The sequence below is a fragment of the Pelodiscus sinensis genome, chromosome 24 (assembly GCF_049634645.1).
Source record: "Pelodiscus sinensis isolate JC-2024 chromosome 24, ASM4963464v1, whole genome shotgun sequence".
Classification (NCBI taxonomy): domain Eukaryota; kingdom Metazoa; phylum Chordata; order Testudines; family Trionychidae; genus Pelodiscus; species Pelodiscus sinensis.
Window position 1 is genome coordinate 2,291,022 of NC_134734.1, and position 27,021 is coordinate 2,318,042.

The window sequence follows — 27,021 nt, forward strand, 5'->3', positions numbered from 1 at the left end:
TATGAGCCGGGAGCCGGTGGGACCGGAGAGCCACCAAGCACAGTCGGCATGTTGGGTTCTGGGTCCCCCGACGGCCGCGTGATGCGGGGTTGGCCTGACAATGCCCCCTCTAGCGGCTCCGGCTCCGTCCCACCCCTTTGTGGGGCTTTTCCTTCCACCGGCCTGGTTCCTTCTGCCCCTCCCCGCCTGCCCCCGGGCTTGTACAGCCAGGCCGGGCATTTTGCAGCCCTGAGGCCCGTCAGAGCTGGGGGGTGGCCGAAAGCAACGCCCGGAACCGCCCGAGGCTGCTCTGAATTTGCCAGGCCTCGGGTGGCTCATGGTGTCAGGGGGGTTTCCAGCAGCGAGGCGACGGGCGAGCGTCGCGGCAGGAGACGGAAGCAGCGTTTTCTCGCCCGACCGCCGCTTCCTCGCCCTTCGGCTCCGGGTTTGCCCTGTTGGGTCTCCTAGAAAACAGCCTCGGACTTGGAGCAGCAGCGCGGGCCGGCTCAGGGTGATCTCTGGTAGCTGCGAAAAGGGCCGCGGCTCCCGTCCAGGCCTCTCTGCCCCAAGAGCACAGAGGGTAGGATGGATGGGGCAACCCAAGGCCTGACTCTGAACTTTGCCCCGCAAAGACCATTCACTCGTCTGCCTCCTCCCTCCGGGGGTGCTAGCGACAGGGCGTTGGCTGGGCTCACGAGCAGGCTCTGGGATCCCCCTTGGATCTTCTTCAACACTGCTCTGCACTGGAGCGTTTCGGGTGCATGGTCCCGCTTTGGGGCACCTTTGTTATAAATTAACACAGTGACCTCCTACCCTAACCACTACACCCCACTCCCCCGCAGACCTGGGACAGGAGTCCTGTCTTCCCACACCCGCCCCTGCTGTAAGCCTCACTCCCCTCCCAGAACTGGACAAAGAACCCAGGAGTCCAGGTGCCAGCCCCTCCCACCACTCTGACCACTAGACCTCACTCCCCTCCCAGAACTGGACAAGGAACCCAGGCGTCGTGTCTGCAGCCCCTCCAACCACTAGACCCCACTCCCCTCCCATGCTTGGGAAGAGAACCCAGGAGTCCAGGCGCCAGCCCTTCCCTACTCTAACCGCTAGACTCCACTCCCCTGCCAGAGATGGAGAGAGGACCCAGCAGCCCTGTCCCACCCCAAGGAGGGTGTCAGGGTTACGTCATTCTCTCTGTCTGAGTGGGGACTCGCTGTTCTTCCCCTCTTAGGCAATTCATGTCACATTTTGCTCGTGGCGCCATCCCAACCTCCCGTGGCCCAGAGCTCTGAGCGTCACTGACCCGGAGGAGCAGGCAGGGCTGGCTGCAGGGAGAGACTCGGCCAGGCAGCCCCACTGACGGAGAAGGACCCCCCCCAAGCATCGGGGCCAACCAGAGGTGCGAGAGGGGGACCAGATTTCATCCCTGACCCAGGGGAGGTGCAGGATCCTAGGGGGTTAGAGCGGGGGTGGGAGCAGGACTCCTGGGTTCTATCCTAGCTCTGGGTGGGGGGCTGGAGCTAGGAATTCTGGGTTTTCTCTGGGTTCAGTCCAGTGGATTGAAGAAGCGGGGGAGAGGGGAGCCACGGCTTTGGGGCACCTTTGTTATAAATTAACACAGTGGCCTCCTACCCTAACCACTAGACCCCACTCCCCCGCAGAACTGGGTCAGGAGTCCTGTCTGCCCACACCCACCCTGCTGGAAGCCTCACTCCCCTCCCAGACTGGACAAAGAACCCAGGAGTCCAGGCGCCAGCTCCTCTCAGCGCTCTGACCACTAGACCCCACTCCCCTGCCAGAGATGGAGAGAGGACCCAGCTGCTCTGTCCCACCCTAGGGTGGGTGTCAGGGTTATGTCATTTTTCTGCGGCTCTCTGTCCGGCCGGAGGCTCAGTGTTCTTCCCCTCTTGGTCACTTCCTCTCATGTCTTGGTGGTGGCACCATCCCAGCCTCCCACAGCGCTGAGCACCACCGACCCGGACGAGCAGGCGGGGCTGGCTGCAGGGAGAGACTCAGCCAGGTAGCCCCCCCGACGGAGAAGGAGCCCCCCCCCCAAACATCGGGGCCATCCAGAGGTATGAGAGGGGGACCAGGACGCCCGGGCTCCATCCCTGACCCAGGGGAGGTGCAGGATCCTAGAGGGTTAGAGAGGGGGTGGGGGCAGGACTCCTGGGTTCTATCCCAGCTCTGGGTGGGGGGCTGGAGCTAGGCATTGTGGGTTTTCTCTGGGTTCAGTCCAGTGGATTGAAGAAGGGGGGAAGAGGGGAGCCAGGACTCCTGGGTTCTATCCCTGTTGTGGGAGGCAGGGAGAAAAGAATGAATGTATGGAGCCCTGACACTGGCACTGGGGTGGGACAGGACTGCTGGGTCCTCTCTCCATCTCTGGCAGGAGAGCGGGGTCTAGTGGTTAGTGCAGGGTGCGTGGAGCCAAGATTCCCAGGTTTTCTCCCAATTTCTGGCAGGGAAGTGGGCATAGGGCGTGGGAGGGGCGGGAGCTAGGAGTGCTGGGTTCTCTTCCCGACTCTGGGGTGGGATTCTCAGGTCTGGAGGAGGGACCTGCCCCCTCACAACCAGCGTAACCGGAGCCCCCAGCCGTGGCGGGGAGGGGAAGTGGCTCTGGGACGTTAAGTCTGTTCGTGCTCCTCCCTTGTGCAACAACTGCCCTGGTTGGACATCGCAGGGCTTGGGACCCCTCCCGGCACCTCTCAGCCTGTCGGTGAGCTCCAGGCCTTGGCCCTGCAAGAGCCCCCGGGGCAGCCCCAGCTCTCCCCACAGCCAGCCTTTTGGGGGAGGGGTCGTGGGCTTATCGTGGGAAGATCTGTTCCCACGGCGATGCTGCCTCTCTGCAGGAACGTGCCAGATTCATGGGTTTGGCCTGCCGGGCTGTACCCGCCACTGGGTCCCAGAGCCCTCCCTGGCGTAAAGCCCTGGGCCCCGCTCCCCTCCCAGAACCCAGGAGTCCTGGCCCCCCTGCCCTCCCCACCTTCCCCCGCCCCTCCCAGAACCAGTAACAGAACCCAGGCGGCCAAGCCCCCCGGCCCGCTCCCGACCCATAGGAGGGTCTTTGCTGAACAATCATTGAAACCCCACTGAAATAAAAAGGCTCAGAGGGGTCACCCTGTCAGTCTGGAACTGTAAAAAGAACGAGCAGTCCTGGGGCACCTTGGAGACTAGCACAAATACACCTAGAATTATGCAATTTCATCAGCAAAACCCACTTCCTCAGAAGAGCTGGAGAGTGGTAACAGGAACCTAGAATTTACCACAGAAAAAGAAGGGGAAATGTACCTGTCAGTTGTAGGCTAATTACGTTAATTGAGTGGGCTGGAAGTGTCCCCTAGTTAGCTTTTGAGGTAAAAGTGTAATGTTCAAGGCAGGGCAGGCTGGCTGTGTAATGCGACATCCAGTTCATGTCTTTGATCAAGCCGAGGGAAACTGTCAGATTTGCAGATGAAGGTCAATTCCGCGCTCTCTGTCTGCGACTGGCTGGTGAAATGCCTTTGTAGAAGGATGGCTGCTTGTCAATCCAGGCCTGAGTGTTATAATGTTCCCCCATATCCCCACTGAAATAGTCATAAACAATCCACTGAATGTGGTACAACACTCAATCAAGCACAGGGAACCCGCATTTTGATCTTGCATCTGACTTTGTTAATGGCTGGTGTTTCCATCCTTCCCCCCGCAGACATCTGACAGGTTTTGAGTAGCATGAGATGAAATGTTGTGATCAAATGGGGGGGAGGGGTTACGGTTCAGTGAAAAATGAAAATTTGGTGACACTAAAACATTTCTCAAATCTTGGCCAGTTTCACCAAATTGTTCTCATCAGAATCTGGCCCCCCCCTCGCCCCGTTCCTCCACACACTCTTGCCAAAAAACAAATTTCCTCCCCAGATTGAAAGTTTTCCTTTGGACATGTTTGGAAACAAAATGTGTCTATTTTAAATGACTTCTCATTTGGGTAGATCAAGTTTTCAGCTACTCAAACCGATTAAAATTGCTCAAGATGCAAACAAGATGGTTCCATTTGGATTGAAGGAAACGGTTCCCCAAACTGATTTTTCCTGACTTTTTCAGTCGCTTAAAATTGTGAAAAGCTTCCATTGTGGCTGAAGGAACAGAAGTTTGACACCGTGTAGATCCAAGCACAAGGCCTTTTGTTACACATTGCTGGTGGAGTGTCACTTCGCTTGTTAGGCTCAATGAGACACTGCCAAGCAATGGATTACGATAGATTATACAGGGTGCCGATGGGAGGAGAGAAGCGACGGGGTGGGAGTTCCCGAGCCGCTGGGTAAGTTCTAGCAGCAAGGCATAGTGAGCACAATAAGCCAATTGTCTAAAGGGTTACATCATTGCTCCGCCCATGGCTCAGGTTCACAGGTTTGCTATTACACAGCTGTCATCCCTCAAACTTTTCCTCTTGTAAGTATAAATTGATTTCAGGCCCATGGAAATGATGGTGGCACCTCTCAGACAGGTTTGCCCGCAGGTACATTCCTAGAGGGTCTTAAAGCAAAGAGAATGGTAAATAGTACCCGGCAGTGTCCCCTTGAGCTCGGGTTGGCATCTGGAGGGACGGATGCCATAACTTATGCTGCCATGCTAGCCCTCACCCTGAACTCTGGTTGGCATTCAGGGAGTATGTACTTGTGATCTCTTCCTATCATGGAGTAAACTCTGAGGCCCCTCTTGGTGAGTTATGTGCCCGTAACTCACGATAAGTCTCCCAGTTACTGTTCTCCACCTGGGTTGTGCTGTCTCAGCTTGTTTTATGTTTAGTTATACAAACAGGCTACGTCAAGACTGGCATGATTTTCCCCAAATGCTTTTAACGGAAAAGTTTTTCCGTTAAAAGCATTTGCAGAAAAGAGCGTTTAGATTGGCACGGATGCTTTTGCGCAAATCTAGATGTGGTTTTGTGCAAGAAAGCCCCGATAGCTATTTTCGACAGCGGGGCTTTTTTGCGCAATACACTTTTTAGCTGTCTACACTGACCCTCTTGCGCACATACATTTGCGCAAGAGGGCTTTTTCCAGAATGGGAGCAGCATAGTATTTGCCCAAGAACACTGACAATCTTACATGAGATCGTCAGTGTTCTTGCGCAAATTCAAGCGGCCAGTGTAGACAGCTGGCAAGTTTTTCCGCAAAAGCGGCAGCCACAAAGTTGTCTCCCACCTGTCCCAACTTTTCCTTAGACAAGTATTGTCTATTGTTAGGTCCCAGGCCACAGACTAGGGCTGTCCAGTTTGGGCATACGTGAGAGACTTTTAACAAAGACTATGGTCAGAATCTTACATGCATATTAATGGAATTTTGGCTCTTCAGTGGTTCCACCTGAAACCATTTTGTCCCCAGGGGAGTTCAGAATCACTAGCAACCGGAAAAGCCCATTATTGGAAGGCAGGCTAGTCATAAAACCTCGCCCACTAATTCCCGTTGGATGAAATGCACAACTTTGAGAAACTCCTCCCATCTTGATTTTGAACCTGCCAGTGATGGAAATTCCTAACTGTCAGGGTGGTCAAATATTGGAATAAATTGCCAAGGGAGGTGGTGGAATCTCCCTCTCTGGAGATATTTAAGAACAGGTTAGATAGACATCTGTCAGGGATGGTGTAGATGGAGCTTGGTCCTGCCTTGAGGGCGGGGGGCTGGACTCGATGACCTCTCGAGGTCCCTTCCAGTCCTATTATTCTATGATTCTATGAATCCAGTTGAGCTGTTAGGAAGTTATTCCCATGGTGAATTCCCACAGCATTAAACATTTGCCTGTTATTTATCTTGTTTCACTTTGGGCCTTGCTAGACTTTGTTTGCTGGACCAAAGAACCCAAGATCAAACATTTGTTCTCCACGTAGCTACCTGTGCACTGGGATCAAATCATCCCTCAACTGCTCTTTGTTATGCCAGAGAGCTGGATTTCCTAGAATCTCCCACAAGGCAGGGGTTCCAATATCTGAATAATTCCCATAATGATTCTCTGAGTCCTCTCCAATTTATCACCATGCCTCAGTTCGGAGACGTTGACCTACCCCAATGACTGGGAAAACAGTAAGTTAATTTACCACATAGGCAGCAGGAGCGTCTCTTGAGCCCCTCCCTCTATCATCTTAGTTCAAGTGTCTCGCCGAGTGTCAATGTGGGCAACAGGCCACAGGAGTCTTTGTGAAGACTGGTGTTCCCGCCCAGACACCGGCTGGTTGGGAGGCTGCCCGGGGAGATGACTAATGGAGGGGTTGTGCTAGTGTGTTCCAGGTGAAGAAAGGTCCGACAGAGAGAACAGAAGACACTCCCATGGCTGCAAAGGGCACCTCCCTCCCCACAACTCTCTTGAGCGTCTCTCCCCCGACCTATTATGATGAATATGGGGAAATCTATGAAGATGATGCCCAGCAGAAAGCGCTGCTCAAGAACATGCATGTGCTCTCCATGGTGATCTACTCCATCGCCTTCGTGCTCGGAGTGACGGGCAACGGGCTGGTCATCTTCATCACTGGCTTCCGGATGAAGAGAACCGTCAACACCATCTGGTTCCTCAATTTGGCCGTGGCCGACTTCATCTTCACCTTTTTCCTCCCCCTCAGCGTGGCCTACACTGCCATGGGCTTCCACTGGCCCTTCGGGCTGGCCCTGTGCAAGATCAACACAGCCGTGGCCTTCCTCAACCTCTACGCTAGTGTCTACCTTCTCATGGTCATCAGCATAGACCGTTGCATCTCCGTCATGCTTCCAGTGTGGGCCCAGAACCACCGCACGCCTCGCCTGGCTTTATTGGTAGCTGCGGCTGTGTGGGTCCTGGCCTTGGTCTTGTGTTCTCCGAATCTCCACTTCCGCCACACAGATCCCTCCCCATTCAACAAGGACATCATCAACTGCTACAATAATTTCAACACAGCCTCGAAAGGGGCTACCAAGGAGGAGATCCACAGAATTATCAACATGAACCATCGGGCCATGACCATCAGCCGCTTTGTCTTGGGTTTCCTCATCCCCTTTGCCGTCATCGTGTGCTGCTACAGCACCATCTTGATCAGGCTAAGGCGGGGCCACATGACCCAGTCTAGTAAGCCCTTCAAGGTCATTGCCGCCGTGATCGTGGCTTTCTTCATCTGCTGGTTGCCCTACCACATCTTCTCTTTCCTGGAGTTACACCGGACCCCCAGCATGGACACTGCTCTCATCATTGGCCTCCCCTTGACCTCCAGCCTGGCCTTCATCAACAGCTGCCTCAACCCCATCCTCTATGTCTTCATGGGACAGGACTTCAAGGAGAAGCTGCGCCGGTCCCTCTTTTCTGCCTTCGAAAGTGCCTTTACCGAGGATGCTGTCAGCACCACGGCCAACACGAAGAGCAAATCCAGCATGGAGATGGAATCCCAGGCCACCTAGGAGCCGTGCCTTTGCCTAGAGCTGGGAACTGCAGCTGGGGTCAGCCCGAACCTCTTCTCATCATCCACAGGGGCAAAATGGACCCAAAGGACTCCGCCCTCCCATGGACATGATCCCTACTGAACCCTGCTTGTTCTGATATGCCCCAGCCAGAGACGATCTAGGCTCATGTGGTCTTTCCCCCTTCAAACACTACGCTTCTGTGAACCGATGCATCCATGCGGATGGACGGAAGCCAAAAAAGGATGAAACGGATCCTTCCCTGATTTCTCTGTATTAAATGCATTCAACATAATGAGCACAGACAGGCTTTTCTGCACTCAGGAGTGACGTCGGGGGCACCCCACGGCAGACATCGGGTCTTCATTTGGTCTTCCATTTGGTCTCTGAGAACAATCACAAAGGCCTTCTTCCCCCGCTTCTGTCCTTAACGCTGCCTTTTATTGAAAGTTCCAAATAAAATATCGGGGCTTGCAGAACTCTGGGCTGGGAATTGTGTCGGAACAGGGGGCTGAGACAGGACAACAGGCAGTAGAAATCTGGAACAGATCTGCTGTCTTTGTTTACAAACAAACAAACAAACAAACAAACAAACCAACAAACAAACGACCTTCTCAATAAGGAGGGAATTCTTTTAGGGCTGGTTAGTTTGTGGTAGCAGCGGGGTCTCTCAAAGGGGTGACGAGCACATTAGAAGCCCTTGTCACTAAAGTAAAGGGTTTCTTGTTTGGAATAGAGTTCCAGGAGGGTCTAGTGGTTGGAGTAGGGGACGGGATGCTTGGATCTAGGACTCCTGGGTTCTACCTAAAGTTCCGGGAGGGGAGTGGGGCCAAAGGTCACAGCTGGGGTTACCAACCCTCCAGGATTGGCCTGGAGTCTCCCAGAATCATCCTCCGTCTCCCAGTGAGGGTTGAGAGCAAGCGAGAGGTTTTAAGACCTTATGGCGGGGAAAAAAGTTCCGGAAGTGCTTCACACATCAGTCATCACCCAACGGGACATTAGAGACTCACACAGGGCTATTCAACTTTGGAAGACCCAAGGGCCACAACGATACAGCACATGCCGAGGGCTTCAACATAAGTGTGGTTGCATAGACATGCAAATATATATGCAACTATATGCAAATAGCTTTTTTCACACTGGTGTGCATGAATACAAAGCACTTCCCACAATGCCCTGGTGCTCCCGGCACCTCCTCCCAGGGGGCTAGAAACCCTGACACCCTGTTCTAGGTAATCCGTCCGCTTGCATCTTTCAGTGCTCACCCCACCTGGGAGACGCCTCAACACTGTGGGGCCGTGTTCAAAAGATCCCAGCCGTGGGCAGCCTGTTGAGCCCCGTGTAAACCCAAATGGCACCGCGGGCCACAAACATACAGGCCGCATATTGAGTAGCCCTGAACTAAAAGTATGTGTCTTGTGAGCTGTGATAGCTTCAGCTAGAGCGGAGCACCCTCATGACAGCAGGGCGTGTGGGGGTGGGGGCACTGGGACTGGGTGTGATTTGGGGGAAGGGCATGGTGGGGCCGGGTGAAGCGCTGGGCACAGGTCAGAAGGGACCCTAGAGCGGAAATCCACCCAAGACACATGATGGTCCAAGGCTGGTCCAGTCCCCATCCAGTGAGATGGTGACAATGTGCCTTACTGAACATCTTTGTTAATGACCTGTATGAGGGGATGGATTCCACCTTTGTGGATGACACTAAGCTAGGGGGAGAGGTAGATACGCTGGAGGGCAGGGATAGGGTCCAAAGTGACTGGACAGATTAGAGGATTGGGCCAAAAGAAATCTGATGAGGTTTAACAAGGACAAGGGCAGAGTCCTGCCTTTGGGACAGAAGAATCCCAAGTATTGTTACAGGCTGGGCACCGACTGGCTAAGTAGCAGTTCTGCAGAAAAGGGCCTGGGGATTCCAGTGGATGAGAACCTGGACATGAATCAACAGGGCGCCCTTGTAGCCAAGAAGGCGAAAGGCATACTAGGGGCATTACGAGGAGCATTGCCAGCAGATCTAGAGAAGTGATTATTCCCCTTTATTCGACACTAATGAGGCCATATCTGGAGTGTTGTGTCCCATTCTGGGCCCCCATTACAGAAAGGACGTGGGCGCATTGGAGAGAGTCCAGTGGAGAGTGACCAAAATGATTCAGGGGCTGGAGCACATGACCTATGAGGAGAGACTGAGGGATTTGGGCTGGTTCAGTCTGCAGAAGTGACGAGTGAGGGGGGATTTGAGAGCAGCCTGCAACTCCCTGAAGGGAGGTTCCAAAAAGGCTGGAGAGAGGCTGTTCTCAGTAACGACCGGATGGCAGAACAAGGAGCAATGGCCTCAAGTTACAGTGGGGGAGGTCTAGACTGGATATGAGGATATGCATTAACAGGGGTGTTGTGAGCAAGACACGAGGAGTCGTTCTTCCGCTCTACTCTGCGCTGGTGAGGCCCCAGTTGGAGTGTTGTGTCCTGTTCTGGGCACTGCATTTCAAGAAGGATGTGGAGAAATTAGGGAGGGTCCAGAGAAGAGCAACAAGAATGATTAACGGTCTAGAGAATGTGACCTATGAAGGAAGGCTGAAGGAATTGGGTTTGTTTAGTTTGGAAAACAGAAGATTGAGGAGGGACATGAGAGCAGTTTTCAGATATCTAAAAGGAGGAGGGAAAAAACGTGTTCATCTTGGCCTCTGAGGACAGGACAAGAAGCAATGGGCTTAAACTGCAGCAAGGGAGGTTTAGGTTGGACATTAGGAAAAAGTTCCTAACTGTCAGGGTGGTTATCTAACCTACTCTTAAATATCTCCAGGGATAGAGATTCCACAACCTCCCTGGGCAATTTATTCCAGTGTTTAAACGTCTCTCAGGGATGGTCTAGGCAGTATTAGGTCCTGCCATGAGGGCAGGGGACTGGACTCGATGACCTCTCCAGGTCCCTTCCAGTCCTAGTAATCTGATTCTATGATACTATGAGGAAAAAATTATTTCCCTAGGCGGGTGGGGAAGCGCTGGGCTGGGTTCCCGAGGGAGGGGGTGGAATCCCCATCCCTAGAGATGTTTAAGTCCCGGCTTGACAAAGCCCTGTCTGGGATGATTGAGTTGGGTTGGTCCTGCCTTGGGCAGGGGGCTGGACTCGATGACTCCTGAGGTCTCTTCCAGCCTTAGTATTCTGCGAGGCCGTGAACGTGCTGCCACCTAGTGGCCAGATGCCAGACAGGCCGCCCCAGACAGGTCCTCCCTGCTGCCTCTAGTCCGCCAGAGACACTGCATGTCCGTAATGCTGGACACATTGGAGAGGGTCCGATACAACCAGGGTGGGAGCCGGGGGTCTGACAAGCACTAACTCCTGCACAAGGGCAGTTAACAGACAAGGGACGCCCCCTAGGTCTAACTCATGGGGCCCCACGCCCATCACAGGCATTCCGGCTCCCGGCCCCCTTGCTCCACCCGCCAGATTCCACCCTCGTTGGCCATGATGGGATTGGGACGGCGCGGCGATGTGCCGCGTGCGAGGTCGGGCACGTGGGACGCTGCGGGTTTGCTGAAGAGGAGAGTCTGATTCGTGCGCGAGTCTCGCTTCGGAACGTGACCGTGGGAGCAGTGACCCTGGCTTGGTATTTCCACCCACGAGGAAGGATGCTTCCCACCTAGCGGGAGGGAAAGGGCCATGGGAACGAAGCCGATCTCCCTCCCGAGGCCCTCGGGGAAAGGCAGCCGTGACTTCGTGAGGACACGCGGTGTCACCAGGCCTCCGGACGCCATCTTGAGGGCGCGGGGGTCTCCCACAGACCTGCTGGGACTGGGCTTTGAGACGCAGGGTTTGTGCACCAGCCCGCGCCGCGTCAGCTCGGGAGCGACCGTGTCTGGCCTGTCTCGCCCCCCACCCACGGGAGGTCTGGCAATGCGGGGGGGGGGGGGGCAAAGACTGAACCGGGGGAGGAGCAGCGCCCGGGTGGCTGGTCCCCTCAGCAGAGGCGGAACCAGGCCCAGTCTGTGGCGCACACTGAGCTCAGTTTGCGGTTTGGGTTTAGTCGCTGGTGAGATGCTTGGCGCCGCCCTGGGAACCACGTCACACCCGCACCTCACTGCTCTTGGCCTTGTTTGGCCCAGTGTGAGGGACGCGGCTCCCCAGGGCGAGAGTTACCGTGAGCCGTAAGGGGGGCATCATGCTGGGGCCGCAAGCCGGGGGGGTCTCATAGTTACCCCTGTGGGAGCCCTGCCACGCAGGGGCTGGTCAGAGCCCCGGTGGGTAACTGAAGCCAGGAGCAGGGGGGTCCCTACCCATGGGAGGGCTGGTGACAGCGCCAGTTGGAGGGCCTGGCAGCTTGTCACACCAGCACAGGGCAAGGGGGAGCCCGGGGAACCAGTTCCAGGTGGCACCTGGGGTGTGTGGAAATCCATTACAAACCCCTCTCCACTCTGGGAGCCAGGGAGAGCCCAGGAATCCTGGCTCCCAGCTCCCCTTCCACTGCTCTACCCACTGGACCCTACTCCCCTCTGGGAGCTGGGGATAAAACCCAGGAGTCCTGGCTCCTAGCCTCTGCCCTCCACTGCTCTACCCACTGGACCCTGCTCCCCTCCCATTTCTCAGACGGCTGGTCTGCTATGAACAGGCCTCCAGTTCGTTCTCTCCCCTCAGCCACCCCCTGTAGTTTCTCTGCTCCCCCACTCGCCCTGGTGCAACCGGGACGGGGCCCTGCCAGGATGTGGCTACCCCCCCACCCGCTCTTGGCTCCTGGCCCCACCAGGCCTGCCTGTGAGAGAGTCCATCTCAGAACCACAGTGACGCTGGGGCCCCAGGGGACCTGACATTCAGCAGGGAGCAGCAGGAGCCTGGCGCCTGTGAGGTTTGCAGACACTAGCGGCCCCCCTCCCTTACCTTCCCCTCTGCTGAGCCCCACAGAAACCCACAGAAAATCAGCTTCCTGGCCCCCCACATGGTCAGCCTGTCTGAGCTGCATCTGTCACGTCGGGGACCACGGCTGAGACACCCCAGCCCGACACACCACAGCCCTGAGACAGGCAAGCAAAGAGCAGAAACTACAGGAAGTCGGGGTAAGATGTGACCTAGTGCTGTCCAGACCCGATCGAGATCAGCGGCTCCATCGTGCCGGGTGCTGCTCAGACCTGACTGAGATCAGGGCCCCATTGTGCCGGGCGCTGCCCAGACCCGACTGAGATCAGGACCCCATTGTGCCAGGTGCGCTCTTTCAGAAGAAGTTTTTGCGGAAGATCTCTTTGGAAAAAAGCTTCTCCCCAAAGAAGCCTGCAGCCTAGACATAGCCTCACAGTTTTCTTGGGGCTTGTCTATACTTACCCAGAGATCGACATTCCGAAGAGTGATCTTCCGGGGTTTGATTTAACAGGTCTAGTAAGGACCTGATGAATCGACCACTGATAGTGCCCCTGTCAACTCCCATACTCCACAGCAGGGGATCCCAAACTTTTTGACACGGGGACCAGTAAATCCATTCATAAACTTTTGGAGGACTGGTAATGTTCATTTGAATATTTGCATATTCATTAATCAAATGATGAATATTCAAACAAGTTGTTTCTGGTCCTCCCAAATCTCCCAGTGCCAGCTTTAGCAAAGCTTTTGATATGGTCACCCACAATATTCTTGCCAGCAAGTTAAGGAATATGGATTGGATAAATGGGCTGTAAGACAGACAGAAAGCTGCTTAGACCAGCATTTCCCAAACTTTTTATTTTAATTGGAACCCTTTTTTTTCAGTTCTGCTTTTTGCAGCCCAAAAATATAAACACATGAAAAACAAAGTGAGAAAATACCAGACATAGAGCATGTCTTGTATTTCCTCAGTAGGTGAGGTGTATTAGTACTAGATGTATCAGTTTGTAGTTTCGAACTGCCTGGCTGGTAAAAGTGCTGAGGCTGCATGAGCGTGTCTACCAGCCAGATAGATCGCGACTACTCGAGGGGTGTGTGTGTGTGTGTGGGGGGGGGGGGGACAGTAGAATCCCTGTGCCAGACTAACTCATGCATTGTGGGGGGGGGGGGGAAGAGGGGAACGGGGTTGGGTCAGTCCCACTCCCCGCAGGCCGATTCATTCCTCCCCCCTGCTCTCCCCGCTGCGTCTCTGGCCAGCCCCACTTCCCCCAACCCCCGCCCGGGCAGCCAGTTCTTCCCCGCTTCTCCTCCCAATCTCCCTTGGCCAGCCCCACTGCCTGCGTTCAGCCCTCCTGCCAGCGGCCGCTTCTCCTACCCTGCCCACATCTGCCCCGGCCAGCTCCCTGCTCACACCCCCCCCCCCCCCGGCAGCCCTGCTTCCACTGGCCCCCCAATCTCCCCAGCCTGCCCTGCTTCGCCCGTCCAGTTCTGCTTCAGGTGGCCAGCTCTCCCTCCTCCTCACCCCAGAATCCCCTGGCACCTGCACCGTCCCTTAGCCCTGCACCCTCCTGGTGCCTCCCTTTGCCCTCTTTATCCCTAATACCCACCCCCTCACCAGTCTCTGCTCCATCCCCTCCTGCCCCTCTGGGCCCTCACACCTGACCTTCCTCATGCCCACCCCTTCTCTCAAGCCTCCTCCCAGCCCCTCCCCTCCCCTCCAGCCCCCAGTGCCCTCCCAGCATCCCCCTGTCCCCCTCCCCCTGACACCGCCCCACCCGCCCTTTCCCTCATGGTCTGCACTTGGCCCCCCGGCATTTGTCTCTCCTGCACCCCTGTCCCTGGGTGCCTCCCCCGCTCAAGCCCCTTCTCCCTCCCTCGCTTCCCCCCGCCGCACGAGCCGCCCCCCCCCCCTTCTGCGCTGTGGGGCCGGGTCCGCGCTCAGACCCCAGAGGCCGAACCCGGAGCCAGCCAGGCCCCGCCACGCGCCTCCCGCGGGTTCCAAACCCCCGGGCCGTGACGTCACGCCCGGGCGTCCTCCCCGCCCACGTGCAACGCCGCGCGTGGGCGGCAGGGAGCGAGGAGGAGCCGCGCGTGGCGGGGATGCCCGGGGCCGAGGGGGACGCGCGGGGGGCGGGGCCCGCTCCGGGCGGAGCCGGGGAGAGACCCAGCCCCGCACAGCGCCGGAGCAGGGCCCCGCTCGTCACTCGCCGGCACTGCCGGGTGCAGGGGCGCGGGGCCCATTGCACCGAATGGGGCGGGTGGCTCTAAGGGCCGGCAGCCGCCAGGCGCGCTGAGTCCCGGGCCGCGGACGGCAGTTTGGGAAGCGCTGCTCCCCGGGTCGAGAGGAGCAAGGGAAAGTGAGAGAAATGGCAGGGGCTGAACGTTTGCACACGCAGGGCACTGCACTGAGCCGCATGCAGGGGGGAGCCAGCTCTGCTAGTGTAGACCTGGCCCTAAGGTACAGGCAGCTGCAGCAAGTTTCCACACTGGGAAAGGCTACACACATCTGGCGCTCCTGGACTTCGTCTCTGCCCTGGGTGGGCTCCTGGCCATTAACCGTCCTCCAGGCCCTTCTATGACCCGTCCTCAAGTCGCTCAGCATCTTGGTGGCAGCGAGGGCACCAGAGCCGGACCCGGGATCCCAGCGCTTGGCGCCAAAGGGACAGAGTCGGGATAGTCGACAGACTTATCGACTAGTCGCTTCCCCCCGCCTTGCTGCCTCTATCAGAAAGTGCGGAGCCTGAGGCCAGACCCCGGGCTCCGTGCGGAGCTGCCCCTTTGAAACACTACGAGGAGCACAGGGCCAGTGGGGCACTGCCTGAGCCCCCCCACTGGCCCTGCGCCCCCTGCTACGCTTTTGCCTTTGAAGTGAAGCAACAGCCCTGGGGCGGAAATGTCCTTATCAGCTAATCGAATAATCGATGCAAATTGCGAAACCATCGGCATTTCACATCCCTAGTCCAGCAGGTAAACCCCCCTCCCTGCGCTCCAGCGAAGTTCCTTGGGGATGGGCCCCAGGCTGGCCTGGGGGCTCAGGCTGAACCGAAACGCGCCCCAGGCCGGTTGGAGGCCGGGCTGTGGTTTGTGTGGTCTCTAGCCCAGCGCGAGGGTTTCCTTAGCGGCCGACTCCCAGCGGGTCTGGTCTTGTTCCCAACTGGGAGGGGCTGGAGGGCAAAGTCCCAGCTGGTGTCTCTGCTCCTGAGTCCTCCCCCGGGGAGCTGGCTGGACGTGGCTGTCTCAGCCCCAGCTCCCCCCCCCCCCCCCCCCGGGTGTTTCGCCTGCTGGCCCCAGGATGTGGGAGCCAAATGCAGACACTGTGCCGGGGCCCAGTGGGGGGAGCTCGTGGTTCGTGTGAGCTCTGCGTAGAGCTGTGGGAGCCGGAGGCCTTCCAGGCTTTGCAGACGTGATCGGACCCAGCCACGTCCTGTGATCTCCCCCCACGGCTCCCTCCCCACAGAGATCCCCCCCCATGTGAACGGCTTCTTGTAGCTGGCTGGGCCAGTCTGGGTGAGCTGCAGGCACCGTGAGGGGACTTGGGACAGGGGTCGGCTCTGCATCACTGCATCCCCCCAAGACACGGGCAAGGAATTGATGGAAACCCTCCAGCTGCCCATTAGATCTCATTCCACCCACCCCCCATTGCTCTCCCCAGTTCCTCCCCATATCCTCTCCGGATGGAGCCAGCTGATATTATTTGCCCATCCCATAGTCAGAGTTTAGGGTGCTGCACAGACTCCAACCGACTTCAGGGGCCGCCTTCCACCAGGCATTGCACAGACTCTGACTGAGTTTGGGGGTCCCATTATGCCAGGTGCTGCCCCAATCCTCAGGGAGAAACAGTCTGGCCACAGCCAACTCACACTCTAAACAGGCAAATGGTCAGAGGGGAAACTGAGGCACGGGGCCATGATGTGCCTTGCCCAAACCCCCTGAGCATTTTAGTGGCAGAGTCTGGGATGAAACCAGGAGTCCTGATTCTTCGTCTCTACAGCCAAACAGATGCCTGAAATGTCCCTTCATTAAAAATAAAACGTTTGGCTTTTTACTGGCCTTTTCACCCTCTGGCATTTTGCCAGGTGGCTTTTTTAATCTTATTTTCCTCTTCCTTGGAACCTTTTCATGACCAGACGTTACTATGTTGTGGGGGAGAAGGGTTTTGTGGGGATTTTGCCTGCAACGTGGGGATTAATCCAATGTGGGGATTAGCAGCTCCGTGGGATGCTTCCAGCAAGAAGAGTGTTTGGGACTTTGGGGGAGATAGAGAGGTAGTGTATGTCTCTGTCTTTGCTCCCAGGTCGCCATGTTGCTTAGAAATCCAATTTTTCAGCAAGAAGCAAATGTGTTTTATTTTCAATAATGTATTTGGTTTAGTTAAAATCCCCGCTATTGTGTAGAAACACAAAACATTGGGGCTGAGAACAGACACAACAAACCGGGTATCTTGGCAGGTCTCAGACGAAACGACAATTCTGCCCCTCTGCTCACCCTGTGGTTCTGTTCTTCTAAGGTCTTCCAGCCAATGGGGCCATTGGCCTGAGTTCAGCTCAGGATCGGGGAGATGATAAGCTCTGCATCTCTCTCTCTCTCTCTGTCTTCTCCTGGAGCCCTTTTCATTGCTCTTCCTTCCTTCCCTCAGCACAACATCCGCCCTGCCCCACCCCCAGCCCTGAGGAGAAGCGGGGATACTATGACAGCCGCTCCTCCAAAAATAAAATACTGGACCCCCTTGCTGGTGCTCTGCAGCGTGGCCTTCCCCATCGGGGTGTTGTGGAACGGCTACGTCATATTCGTCACCGGTTGCCGTGTGGAGAGGACGGCCAGCGCCATGTGGTTCCTCAACCGGGCCGTGTCCGATTTGATCTTCATCCCCTGCCTGCCCCTCAGATTCAACTTCATCTTCTCCATGCACGGAGACTGGGCCAGGAGGCTGAGCAGCACCATCACCTCCCTGCACATGTTCTCCAGCGCCTTCCTCCTCACGGCCATCAGCGTCCATCGCTGCATCCTCACGGCACAGCCTGAGTGGGCCCAGAAATGCTGCACGGCCTCCCTGGCCTGCTGGGTGAGTCTGGGTATATGGGCCCTGTCTGCCGGGTTCAGCTTGCGGTACGGTGACCTCTGGGAATCCCTCCTTCCACCTGCCAACACCAGCCTGAATTTCTCACTGGATGAAGGGAGGGTGAAGGTCGCCATCATCATCCAGTTCCTGGCCGGGTTTCTGATCCCATTAGCCTTGATCTTGATCTCAATCTTCTACGTTCTTCAAGCTGCCAGGCTGGGAAGGAACCGGCTGATCCAGGCCAAGCAGCTGCTCAAGATCCTTCTGGGTTTGATTCCGACCTTCTTCCTCTGCTGGCTGCCCTATCGCGTCTTCTATTTCCTGTGGATTTCAGCTGCGCACCCTCGGCCTGTTCTGGAAATAGGAAGCACATCTGCTTGTGTGTTCTGACATATGTCAACAGCTGCCTCAACCCCATCTTCTACCTCACCATGGAGGAAGAGTTTCTGAGGTACCTGGAATGCACACACAACCCCGACACCACTGACCACACAGGGCTGGAGCCAGCTGACTAGGGGAATGGACGCTGTTGGTGGACATGGCACGGGGAAAGAATTCTGTTCACCGGCTGCTGTCGGCTCCTTTTGATCCCCAAATTGTATTTTGGCATGTAGATTTTTGATCTTCTGCAGAGGAGAGTGAGGAGAATGAAGAACCCGTCTCTGCTTGTGTGTTCTATGGTGCTTGCTTGGAAGCCAGGAAATCGCGAGACGAGTTGATGTACCCCTGGAAGAGCTCTGCCTGCCCCCGGGCCGTGCGTACTGCTGGCTGAGACCCACTGCCGTACACTGTTCTCCAAAGCTCGGGGCTCAGCACAGCAGCCAAACCACCTGGCAGCATAATTTAGGTACTTGGCGTAAGGTGCTAATCAGGTCTCCCTTTCCCTTCCCTGCCACGTGCTCTGCAGCAGCCCCGGAGTTGGAGTTGGGACGCAGCTCGGAAGTGCGGAAAACCCATCTCCGCATGAGCTTGTGCCCTGGAGCTGGCCTCCAGTGCAGACAGCGCCTCACCGGCAGCTCAGCTCTGCCACAGGGGGCGTGAGTAACGGTGCTGACGCAGGCCGGCTGGAGGCTGGGCTGTGGTTTGTGTGGTCTGTAGCCCAGCGCGAAGGTTTCCTTAGCAGGGCTGGGGACGCTGCAGCAGAGGCCGGGCTCAGATCTCCTGCAGCCGACTCCCAGCGGGGCTCTGGTCTCTTTCCCAGCCGGGAGGGCCGGGGGGCAGAGTCCCAGCTGGCGTCTCTGCTCCTGGGACCTCACCCGGTGGAGCTGGTTGGACGTGGCTGTCTCTGTTCCTTGCGGGGTGCCTGGCCCGCTGTCCCCCAGACATGAGCCTCAGAATGCAGACACCTTGCTGGGACCCAGCGAGGGGAGTTTGTGGTTCACGTGGGAACTGGAGGCCTGCCAGACTTTGCAGAGGGATCGGACCTGGCCATGTCCTGTGATCTCCACCATCCTGCACAGGATTCCTGCTGCCGGCTGAGCCAGTCCGGGGAGCTGCAGGCATCGCGTCGGGGACCTGGGACGGGGGTCGTCTCTGAGGTGCTGCGTCCCCCCAAGACACGTGGAAGGAAATGCGGTAAACCCTCCAGCTGCCCCATTGGATCTCCCCCTTCCCTGCTTCCCCATCTGCTCCATGCCTCTGCTCTGGAGAGAGCCAGTTGAAATTCTTGAGGGTCCTTTTGGACATCAGAGGCCCCATCGTGCAAGGTGCTGCCCAGTTCCCACCGGAGATCGATGGGCAAGGCCCTGCCCAAATCCCAACCATGTTCAGGGCCCCTTGTGCTGGGTGCTGCACAGACTGACTGGGAGAAACAGGCTTGGCCACAGTGAGGTCACACAGTAATGGGAGAAATGTTTGGAGGGGAAACTGAGGCACAGGTGTAGGACATGACTTGTCCAAGATCTCCAAGCCATTCCATGGCAGAGTCTGGGATGGAACCCAGGAGTCCTGACTCTCCACCTAACCACCGACATGGACTCTTGCAACAGCCTCCTTTTCACAACAACCGTTTGGCTTGGTCCCGCTCTCGTCTTTCCCTCACGTTTTCCCTCCGGGGAAGCTGCTCTCTGTCCTGGAGATTGTTGTGGGGAGTTCGTTCAGTGGCGATTTCACCTGCTCCACTAACTCACCTCCCCAAAACGGCCCACACCGCACACAGACTCCACTCCAACATGATGGCAGGGGCAGATGAGACAAACTTTGTGGTCCCTTGTGGTCCGATGCTTCTAAGATCTTCGAACCATTGGGGTTGTTGCCCTAGAAGGTTTGATCCTGTTTTAGTTCAGCTCAGGATCTGGAGAGTTTATAAACTTTCTCTCTCCCTCTTTTGCTGTCCTGTCCACCCAGGAAGCCTTTTTCATTGCTCTCAGCAGCGTCTTTTTGGGGAGGGAAGCAAATTTAACTCTGATTCCAGGGGCTACCTGGGCATTAGAAAATGCGAGTGTTTTGAGGCATAAGGATCTTGCGCAGAAAGGGGTTGCTATCTGCCTGTTACACACACGTGCCCTGTCACACACACTGGCTGTCACACACTGCCTGTCACACACACCACAGGAAAGCTGCTGGCAATCTAGCTGGGATGCAGAGACAAGCATCCCCTGATGTTGGACTTGCCCCAGGAGGCCTGGAAAACCCGGCCCTAAGCCCCCTGCGGCCAATTGCCTGGGAGACGGTGGGGAGCCACCCCCAGTGCATGGCTCTCCACGCCCACATGGCTGCTCTCTGCCCACACCAGGAGCGAGTGTGGACAAAGAACAGGAGGTTCCTCACAGCACCACAACCTTGCACACAAACCGTTACTGTGCAGAGAAGGCCCCAGAAAAGGGCGAATAACTCCCTCCTGATGGCTTCAGTTAAGGGAGTGATGGGAACTGGGGAGTGGAGCCCTGTCTGTCTGTCTGTCTGTCTGCAGGCACTCTAAGGCCAGCCGCGCTCTCTCTCCCTCCCCCATACAGACCAGCAAGCTCCCTAGACGCTGGACGACCAAAACAGACGGAGCAAAAGTCTCTTCTGTGCAAAACTTTCCTTACGGCGCTTGTGTGGGAATCAGTTTGAATTTGAGAACAGTCAATGGGGCAATGAACCAGCAAATTGGTCAGGTCCCAGCTGGATCAATGGGCTGTAGCTCCACTGGAATCACTGGGGCAGATCCCAGGTGGGTCAATGGGCTGTAGCTCCACTGGAATCAATGGGGCAGTTCCCAGGTGGGTCAATGGGCTGTAGCTCCACTGGAATCAATGGGGCAGATCCCAGGTGGGTCAATGGGCTGTAGCTCCACTGGAATCAATGGGGCAGATCCCAGGTGGGTCGGTGGGCCGTAGGTGCATTGGAGTCACTTTGGGTATGTCTACACTTGCCCCCTAGTACAATGTAGGGAGGCAAATGAAGCATACCGAAGTTGCAAATCAAGCGCGGGATTTAAGTATCTCGCACTTGATTAGCATAATCGCGGCCGGTCGCCATTTTAAAATGCCAGTCGCTCGATTTACTTGCCACGTGTAGATGCGGAAGTTCAATCAGAAACCCTTCCCTTGAATGAACTGAGACTCCTTGTGCAATGAGGAGTACCAGTTAATTCGAGGGAAGGTTTTAAATCGGACTACCACGTCTACACGTAGCAAGTTAAATTGGGTGACCAGCATTTTAAAATGGCGACCGGCCGCAATTATGCTAATCAAGCGTGGGCTATTTAAATACCGTGTTTGATTTGCAACTTCGGTATGCTTCATTTACCTCCCTACTTTGAAGTAGGGGCAAGTGTAGACATACCCTGGGGTAGTTCCCAGGTGGGTCGATGGGCCGTAGCTCTATTGGACTCACTGGGGCAGATCCCAGCTGGGTCAATGGGCCGTAGCTCCACTGGAGTCACTGGGGCAGATCCCAGCTGGGTCGATGGGCCGTAGCTCCACTGGAGTCACTGGGGCAGATCCCAGCTGGGTCAATGGGCCGTAGCTCCACTGGAGTCACTGGGGCAGATCCCAGCTGGGTCAATGGGCCGTAGCTCCACTGGAGTCAATGGGGCAGATCCCAGCTGGGTCAATGGGCCGTAGCTCCACTGGAGTCACTGGGGCAGATCCCAGCTGGGTCAATGGGCCGTAGCTCCACTGGAGTCACTGGGGCAGATCCCAGCTGGGTCAATGGGCCGTAGCTCCACTGGAATCAATGGGGCAGATCCCAGCTGGGTCAATGGGCCGTAGCTCCACTGGAGTCACTGGGGCAGATCCCAGCTGGGTCGATGGGCTGTAGCTCCACTGGAATCAATGGGGCAGATCCCAGCTGGGTCAATGGGCTGTCGTTCTCCATCTAGTCCCCACTCAGCTCCCCATGCTGGGAACGGGCCGGGAGCACCGAGGGACAACCCCGCACCCTGCATGCCCTGCGCACATGACCACAGCTCTGCCAGTCCTGGTCTTTCATCATCTCCCCGCAGGGGAAGTTATGAGCCTGTGGCCAAGAACTGAGCAAATTCCTCCCCACCTGCTTTGGTTGTAGCAGCCGTGGGGCAGGGCACGAAGGAGGAGGGACACCTTTCTCTCTCAATCCCCATACAGCCCCTCTATCTCCATGCACCTCCTTATCTATCTATCTATCTATCTATCTATCTATCTATCTATCTATCTATCTATCTATCTATCTATCTATCTATCTCCACACACACCTTTATCTGTTCCCATACACACCCTCGGTCTCTATGCACCTCCTTTTCTATCTATCACCAAACACCGCCCCTCATCTATCTATCTATGTATCAGCACTTCCACGGGCGTCAGGTGTGTATAATTTTTGGTGGTGGAATGAAGTTTAACTGTTAATTCAAACTAAGGGGTTTATCTTGGACTCACGCTTCTCTGCCGTGTGTAGACGTGGGCAGTTACTTCGGGCTAGTCAGTTTCCAAAATGGCAACCGGCCAGGAATATGCTAATCAAGCGTGGGATATTTAAATCCCGCGCTTCATTAGCAGTTTCGGTCACCCTCATTAGCCTCCCTAGTTCGAACTTGGGGGCTAGTGTAGATGTAACTTTACTCTTTTTCACAGAATCTCTTTTGTTTACTAGAGCTCTCAAAGTTCTTTTACATGAAATAAAGTAACTTTCTTCTGCTTACAGTGATGTCTAATTGATCATGAAAATAATGTCACCATACCATTGTGCCTGCATGGATGTGCCATAATGATGTCTATAGTCAAAGCAAGGATTTTGTAAAATATTGTCAGAAGATTTTGTAACGTAGTGGATTGGTCAAAATCTTATCATAATGCACTGGCTTGGTTTTGTTCTAGTGACGTATAAGAAATTTTTCAATGTTTTTAATAGTCTTATAACTTTCTCCCTGACTATTTTGTAATAAAGCAATCACTCTCAAATGGTTACACCTAGAGTCAAGTTTGATACTTGGCTTTAATATGTACATTTCTGAGTGTGAAGGTGTTCGCCAGGGCTTCAGTTATTGTGATTTTAAGTTCACTAATAAAAAGTTCAAAGTTGGCTTTGTACAATAATGTTTATTGGAATTAGACCTACTTTAAAACACAAAGACGACTTTTTTCTGATGCTTGCTTCAAAAAAAAAAAAAAGGCGTTTTACTGGCAGCTCAACCTCCCCTTCAGTTTTTCTTCAGCCCACGAAAGCTCATCATCTAATAAACCATCTTGTTAGTCTTTAAAGTGCTACATAGTCCTGTATTTTCTTCAACCACTGTCTGTCGTGGACGGAGCTCTGATCTCTCTCGCCTCTGGTGTTTTGTCTCTTCACACATCCTGGTTACTGAATTGCCGTTTCCTACTGGGCTATTGCCTTTGTTTGACTACTAGTTATAACTTCAAAGAATGACCAGCAAACAGAAAGAACAGGCTGTCCTGAGGGACCCATCCGGGCAGGGCCGGGGAGAGATCCAGCTCCAAATATTGGTGCAGCAGGGCCCCCGGCTCTGAATACTCCTGGAGCACGGGCACCACGGGCCCATATGACTAGCCCATGAGCACTCCCCGTCTATCTTTTTATCTACGCTCACCAGTCACTGATTCAGTGATATCCACTTTCTCCAGGTCTCTCGGGACAGCTACTGAACTTCAGCACAGATTGCGGGAGAACAACAAGGCAAATCAGCCAGATCCTAGCTGGGCCAATGGGCCGTAGCTCCACTGGAGTCACTGGGGCAGATCCCAGCTCGGTAAATGGGCCGTAGCTCTATTGGGGTCAATGGGGCTGATCCCAGCTGGGTCAATGGGCTGTAGCTCTATTGGGGTCACTGGGGAAGATCCCAGCTGGGTCAATGGCTGTAGCTCTATTGGGGTCACTGGGGAAGATCCCAGCTGGGTCAATGGGCTTTAGCTCTATTGGGGTCACTGGGGAAGATCCCAGCTGGGTCAATGGGCCGGAGCTCTATTGGGGTCACTGGCGCTGATCCCAGCTGGGTCAATGGGCTGTAGCTCCACTGGAGACACTGGGGCTGATCCCAGCTGCAGCAAGGCGACGTTGTCCTGTTTCAGTCCAGGGTCCGTGCCCGTGGCACAGGCTGGCTGGGATACTTGGTGGGGTCCTGATTCAGGGTGGATGGGCACTGACAGGAGGGTGGAGCTAGGAGCCTCCTCTCCCCACGACAGCCCCTGGGGGTGGTAACGCTCTGGCCAGTGGTCCTGGGGAAATGGGCGGGGGAGGGAGGGCTCAAGGGCTTGCCAATCCCACTCCCCAGTAAGAGCCAAGGCCAGACTGAGCAGGGTCGGCTCCATGGCCAGCCTGCCTTATGGGCGGAGCAAGGCAAACACCTGACCTGACTCTGTGGCCAACATACCTAGTGGGCGGAGCAGGGCAGGAGCTAAACTGGGACTGAGGGCAGGGTGGGCCTAGATGGTCCATGACCCTCTCCAGCTCTGGCCCTGGTATGTCCCAGACACTCGTCCAGCAAGTGGCTCCAAGGGGCGTCCGACCCCGACGCCCACTGGAGAGCCCGTAGTGCTGGGCACGTAGAAGAGGGAGGGGCAGCTCAGGAAGTGGTGGGGACAACCCATCCTGCGCTGGCAAACAGGCAGCAAACAGCTGGAAACAGGCTGCTGCAACAGGCAGAAGCAGCAGAAGTTCCTGGCGATGTGCCAGGCGCTGAAAAACTCCCGAGCTGGGTTGTTCTTTCTCCCCTGCAGCAAGTCCCCAGCCCTTCGTGCCCTTCTCTGCACTGAGCTGTGCACCTCACTCCCCTCCTCGGGCCGGGGGAAGAGCCCAAGATAAGAGCCCTGCCCTTCTCTAACCACTAGACTCCCCTTCCCTCCCAGAGCCACGGATAGAACCCAGGAGAGCTGGTTCCCAGCCCTGTCATGCTCTAACCACTAGACCCCGCTCCTGACCTAGAACTGGGTGATAGGACGCAGGAGTCCTGGCTCCCAGCACTGTTGTAAGAGCTGGGCCTGCCAACATCTCTCACCTGTGAAATCACGACCCCCTCGCACAGCTGACTGCAGTGGGCACAGGGGCCAAGGGAACCCCAGGGCAGGGTGGCTGGTGAGCTGGGGCGGGGGAACCCCAGGGAAATCACAGCTTGGAGCCACCTCCCGAGGCCTCTGCCAACCCCTCCCCAGCCAGGAGTCTATGAGCCGGGAGCCGGTGGGACTGGAGAGCCGCCAAGCACAGTCGGCATGTTGGGTTCTGGGCCCCCCGATGGACGCATGATGAGGGGTCAGCCCAATACCGCCCCCTCCAGCGGCTCTGGCTCCATCCCACCCCTTTGTGGGGCCTTTCCCTCCCCCAGTCTGGTTCCTCCTGCCCCTCCCCGCCTGCCCCCGGGCTTGTACAGCCAGACCGGGGTATTTTGCAGCCCTGAGGACCTGGGGGGTTTCCAGCAGCGAGGCGACGGGCGAGCGTCGCGGCAGGAGATGGAAGTGGTATTTTATCGCCCGGCCGCCGCTTCCTCGCCCTTCGGCTCCGGGTTTGTCCTGTTGGGTCTCCTAGAAAACAGCCTCAGACTAGGAGCAGCAGCGCGGGCCGGTTCAGGGTGATCTCTGGTAGCCACGAAAAGGGCCGCGGCTCCCGTCCAGGCCTTTCTGCACCCAAGGGCACAGGGGGGTAGGGCAAGCCAAGGCCTGACTCCGAACTTTACCCCGCAAAGGCCATTCACTTGTCTCCCCCCTCCTTGCGGGGGTGCTAGCGACAGGGTGTTGGCTGGGCTCACGAGCAGGCTCTGGGAGCCCCCTCGGATCTTCTTCAACACTGTTCTGCGCTGGAGCATTTCAGGTGCATGGTCCCCGCTTTGGGGCACCTTTGTAATAAATTAACAAAGTGGCCTCCTACCCTAACCACTACACCCCACTCCCCCGCAGACCTGGGTCAGGAGTCCTGTCTGCCCACACCCGCCCCTGCTGTAAGCCTCACTCCCCTCCCAGACCTGGACAAGGAACCCAGGAGTCCAGACGCCAGCCCCTCCAAGCACTAGACCCCACTCCCCTCCCAGACTTGGGAAGAGAACCCAGGAGTCCAGGCTCCCGCCCCTCCCTGCTCTAACCACTAGACCCCACTACCCTGCCAGAGATGAAGAGAGGACCCAGCTGCCCTGTCCCACCCCAGGGTGGGTGACAGGGGTTACATCATTTTTCTGTGGCTCTCTGTCTGGGCGGAGGCTCGCTCTTCTTCCCCTCTTGGCCACTTCCTCTCACGTCTTGCTGGTGGCACGATCCCAGCATCCTGTGGCCCCAGAGTGCTGGGCACCACTGACCTGGAGGAGCAGGTGGGGCTGGCTGCAGGGAGAGACTCAGCCAGACAGCCCCACTGACAGAGAAGGAGCCCCCCCCCCCAAGCATCGGGGCCATCCAGAGGTGCGAGAGGGGGACCAGGACGCCTGGGCTCCATCCCTGACCAGGGGAGGTGCAGGGACCTGGGGGGGTTAGAGCAGGGACGGGGGCAGGTGTCCTGGGTTCTATCCCTGCTCTGGTTGGGGGGGCTGGGAGCTAGGCATTGTGGGTTCTCTGTGGGTGCAATCTAGTAGATTAAAGAAGGGGGGAAGAGGGGAGCCAGGACTCCTGGGTTCTATCCCTGTTGTGGGAGGCAGGGAGAAAAGAATGAATGTATGTAGCCCTGACACTGGCACTGGGGTGGGACGGGACTGCTGGGTCCTCTCTCCATCTCTGGCAGGAGAGCGGGGTCTAGTGGTTAGTGCAGGGTGCGTGGAGCCAAGATTCCCAGGTTTTCTCCCGAGTTCTGGCAGGGAAGTGGGCTTAGGGCGTGGGAGGGGCGGGAGCGAGGACTGCTGGGTTCTCTTCCCGACTCCGGGGTGGGATTCTCAGGTTTGGAGGGGGGACCTGCCCCCTCACATCCAGCGTAACCGGAGCCCCCAGCCGTGGCGGGGAGGGGAAGCGGCTCTGGGACGTTAAGTCTGTTCGTGCTCCTCCCTTGTGCAACAACTGCCCCGGTTGGACATCGCAGGGCTTGGGACCCCTCCCGGCACCTCTCAGCCTGTCGGTGAGCTCCAGGCCTCGGCCCCACAAGAGCCCCCAGGGCAGCCCCAGCTCTCCCCACAGCCAGCCCTTTGGGGGAGGGGTCGTGGGCTTATCGTGGGAAGATCCGTTCCCACGGCGAAGCTGCCTCTCTGCAGGAACGTGCCAGATTTATGGGCTTGGCCTGCCGGGCTGTACCCGCCACTGGGTCCCAGAGCCCTCCCTGGCGTAAAGCCCTGGGCCCCGCTCCCCTCCCAGAACCCAGGAGTCCTGGCCCCCTGCCCTCCCCACCTTCCCCCGCCCCTCCCAGAACCAGTAACAGAACCCAGGCGGCCA

At 56.5% G+C, this 27,021-nt stretch overlaps 2 protein-coding genes across 5 annotated transcripts; both read left to right on the forward strand.

Moving 5' to 3' along the window:
* The first annotated feature begins 1,227 nt into the window (after window positions 1-1,227).
* LOC102462344 (chemerin-like receptor 1) lies at window positions 1,228-8,064 on the forward strand. Of its 4 annotated transcripts, none has more exons than XM_075907588.1 (2): window positions 1,228-1,375; window positions 6,227-8,064. In XM_075907588.1, exon 2 carries the CDS (start codon window positions 6,276-6,278, stop codon window positions 7,368-7,370), a length of 1,095 nt encoding a protein of 364 aa, XP_075763703.1. In that variant the 5' UTR covers window positions 1,228-1,375; window positions 6,227-6,275; the 3' UTR covers window positions 7,371-8,064. The 4 variants fall into 4 exon arrangements, with proteins under 4 accessions (XP_075763703.1, XP_075763704.1, XP_006118640.2 ...); XM_075907589.1 differs by having other exon boundaries at window positions 6,237-8,064; XM_006118578.4 differs by lacking the exon at window positions 1,228-1,375 and adding an exon at window positions 1,440-2,051.
* An 8,818-nt stretch (window positions 8,065-16,882) lies between these two features.
* Window positions 16,883-17,784, forward strand: LOC142819474 (chemerin-like receptor 1). Its single transcript, XM_075906938.1, is given in 2 exon segments — window positions 16,883-17,611; window positions 17,614-17,784. Coding segments are annotated over 2 exon segments (885 nt in total). The 5' UTR covers window positions 16,883-16,897.
* Window positions 17,785-27,021: the final 9,237 nt, after the last annotated feature.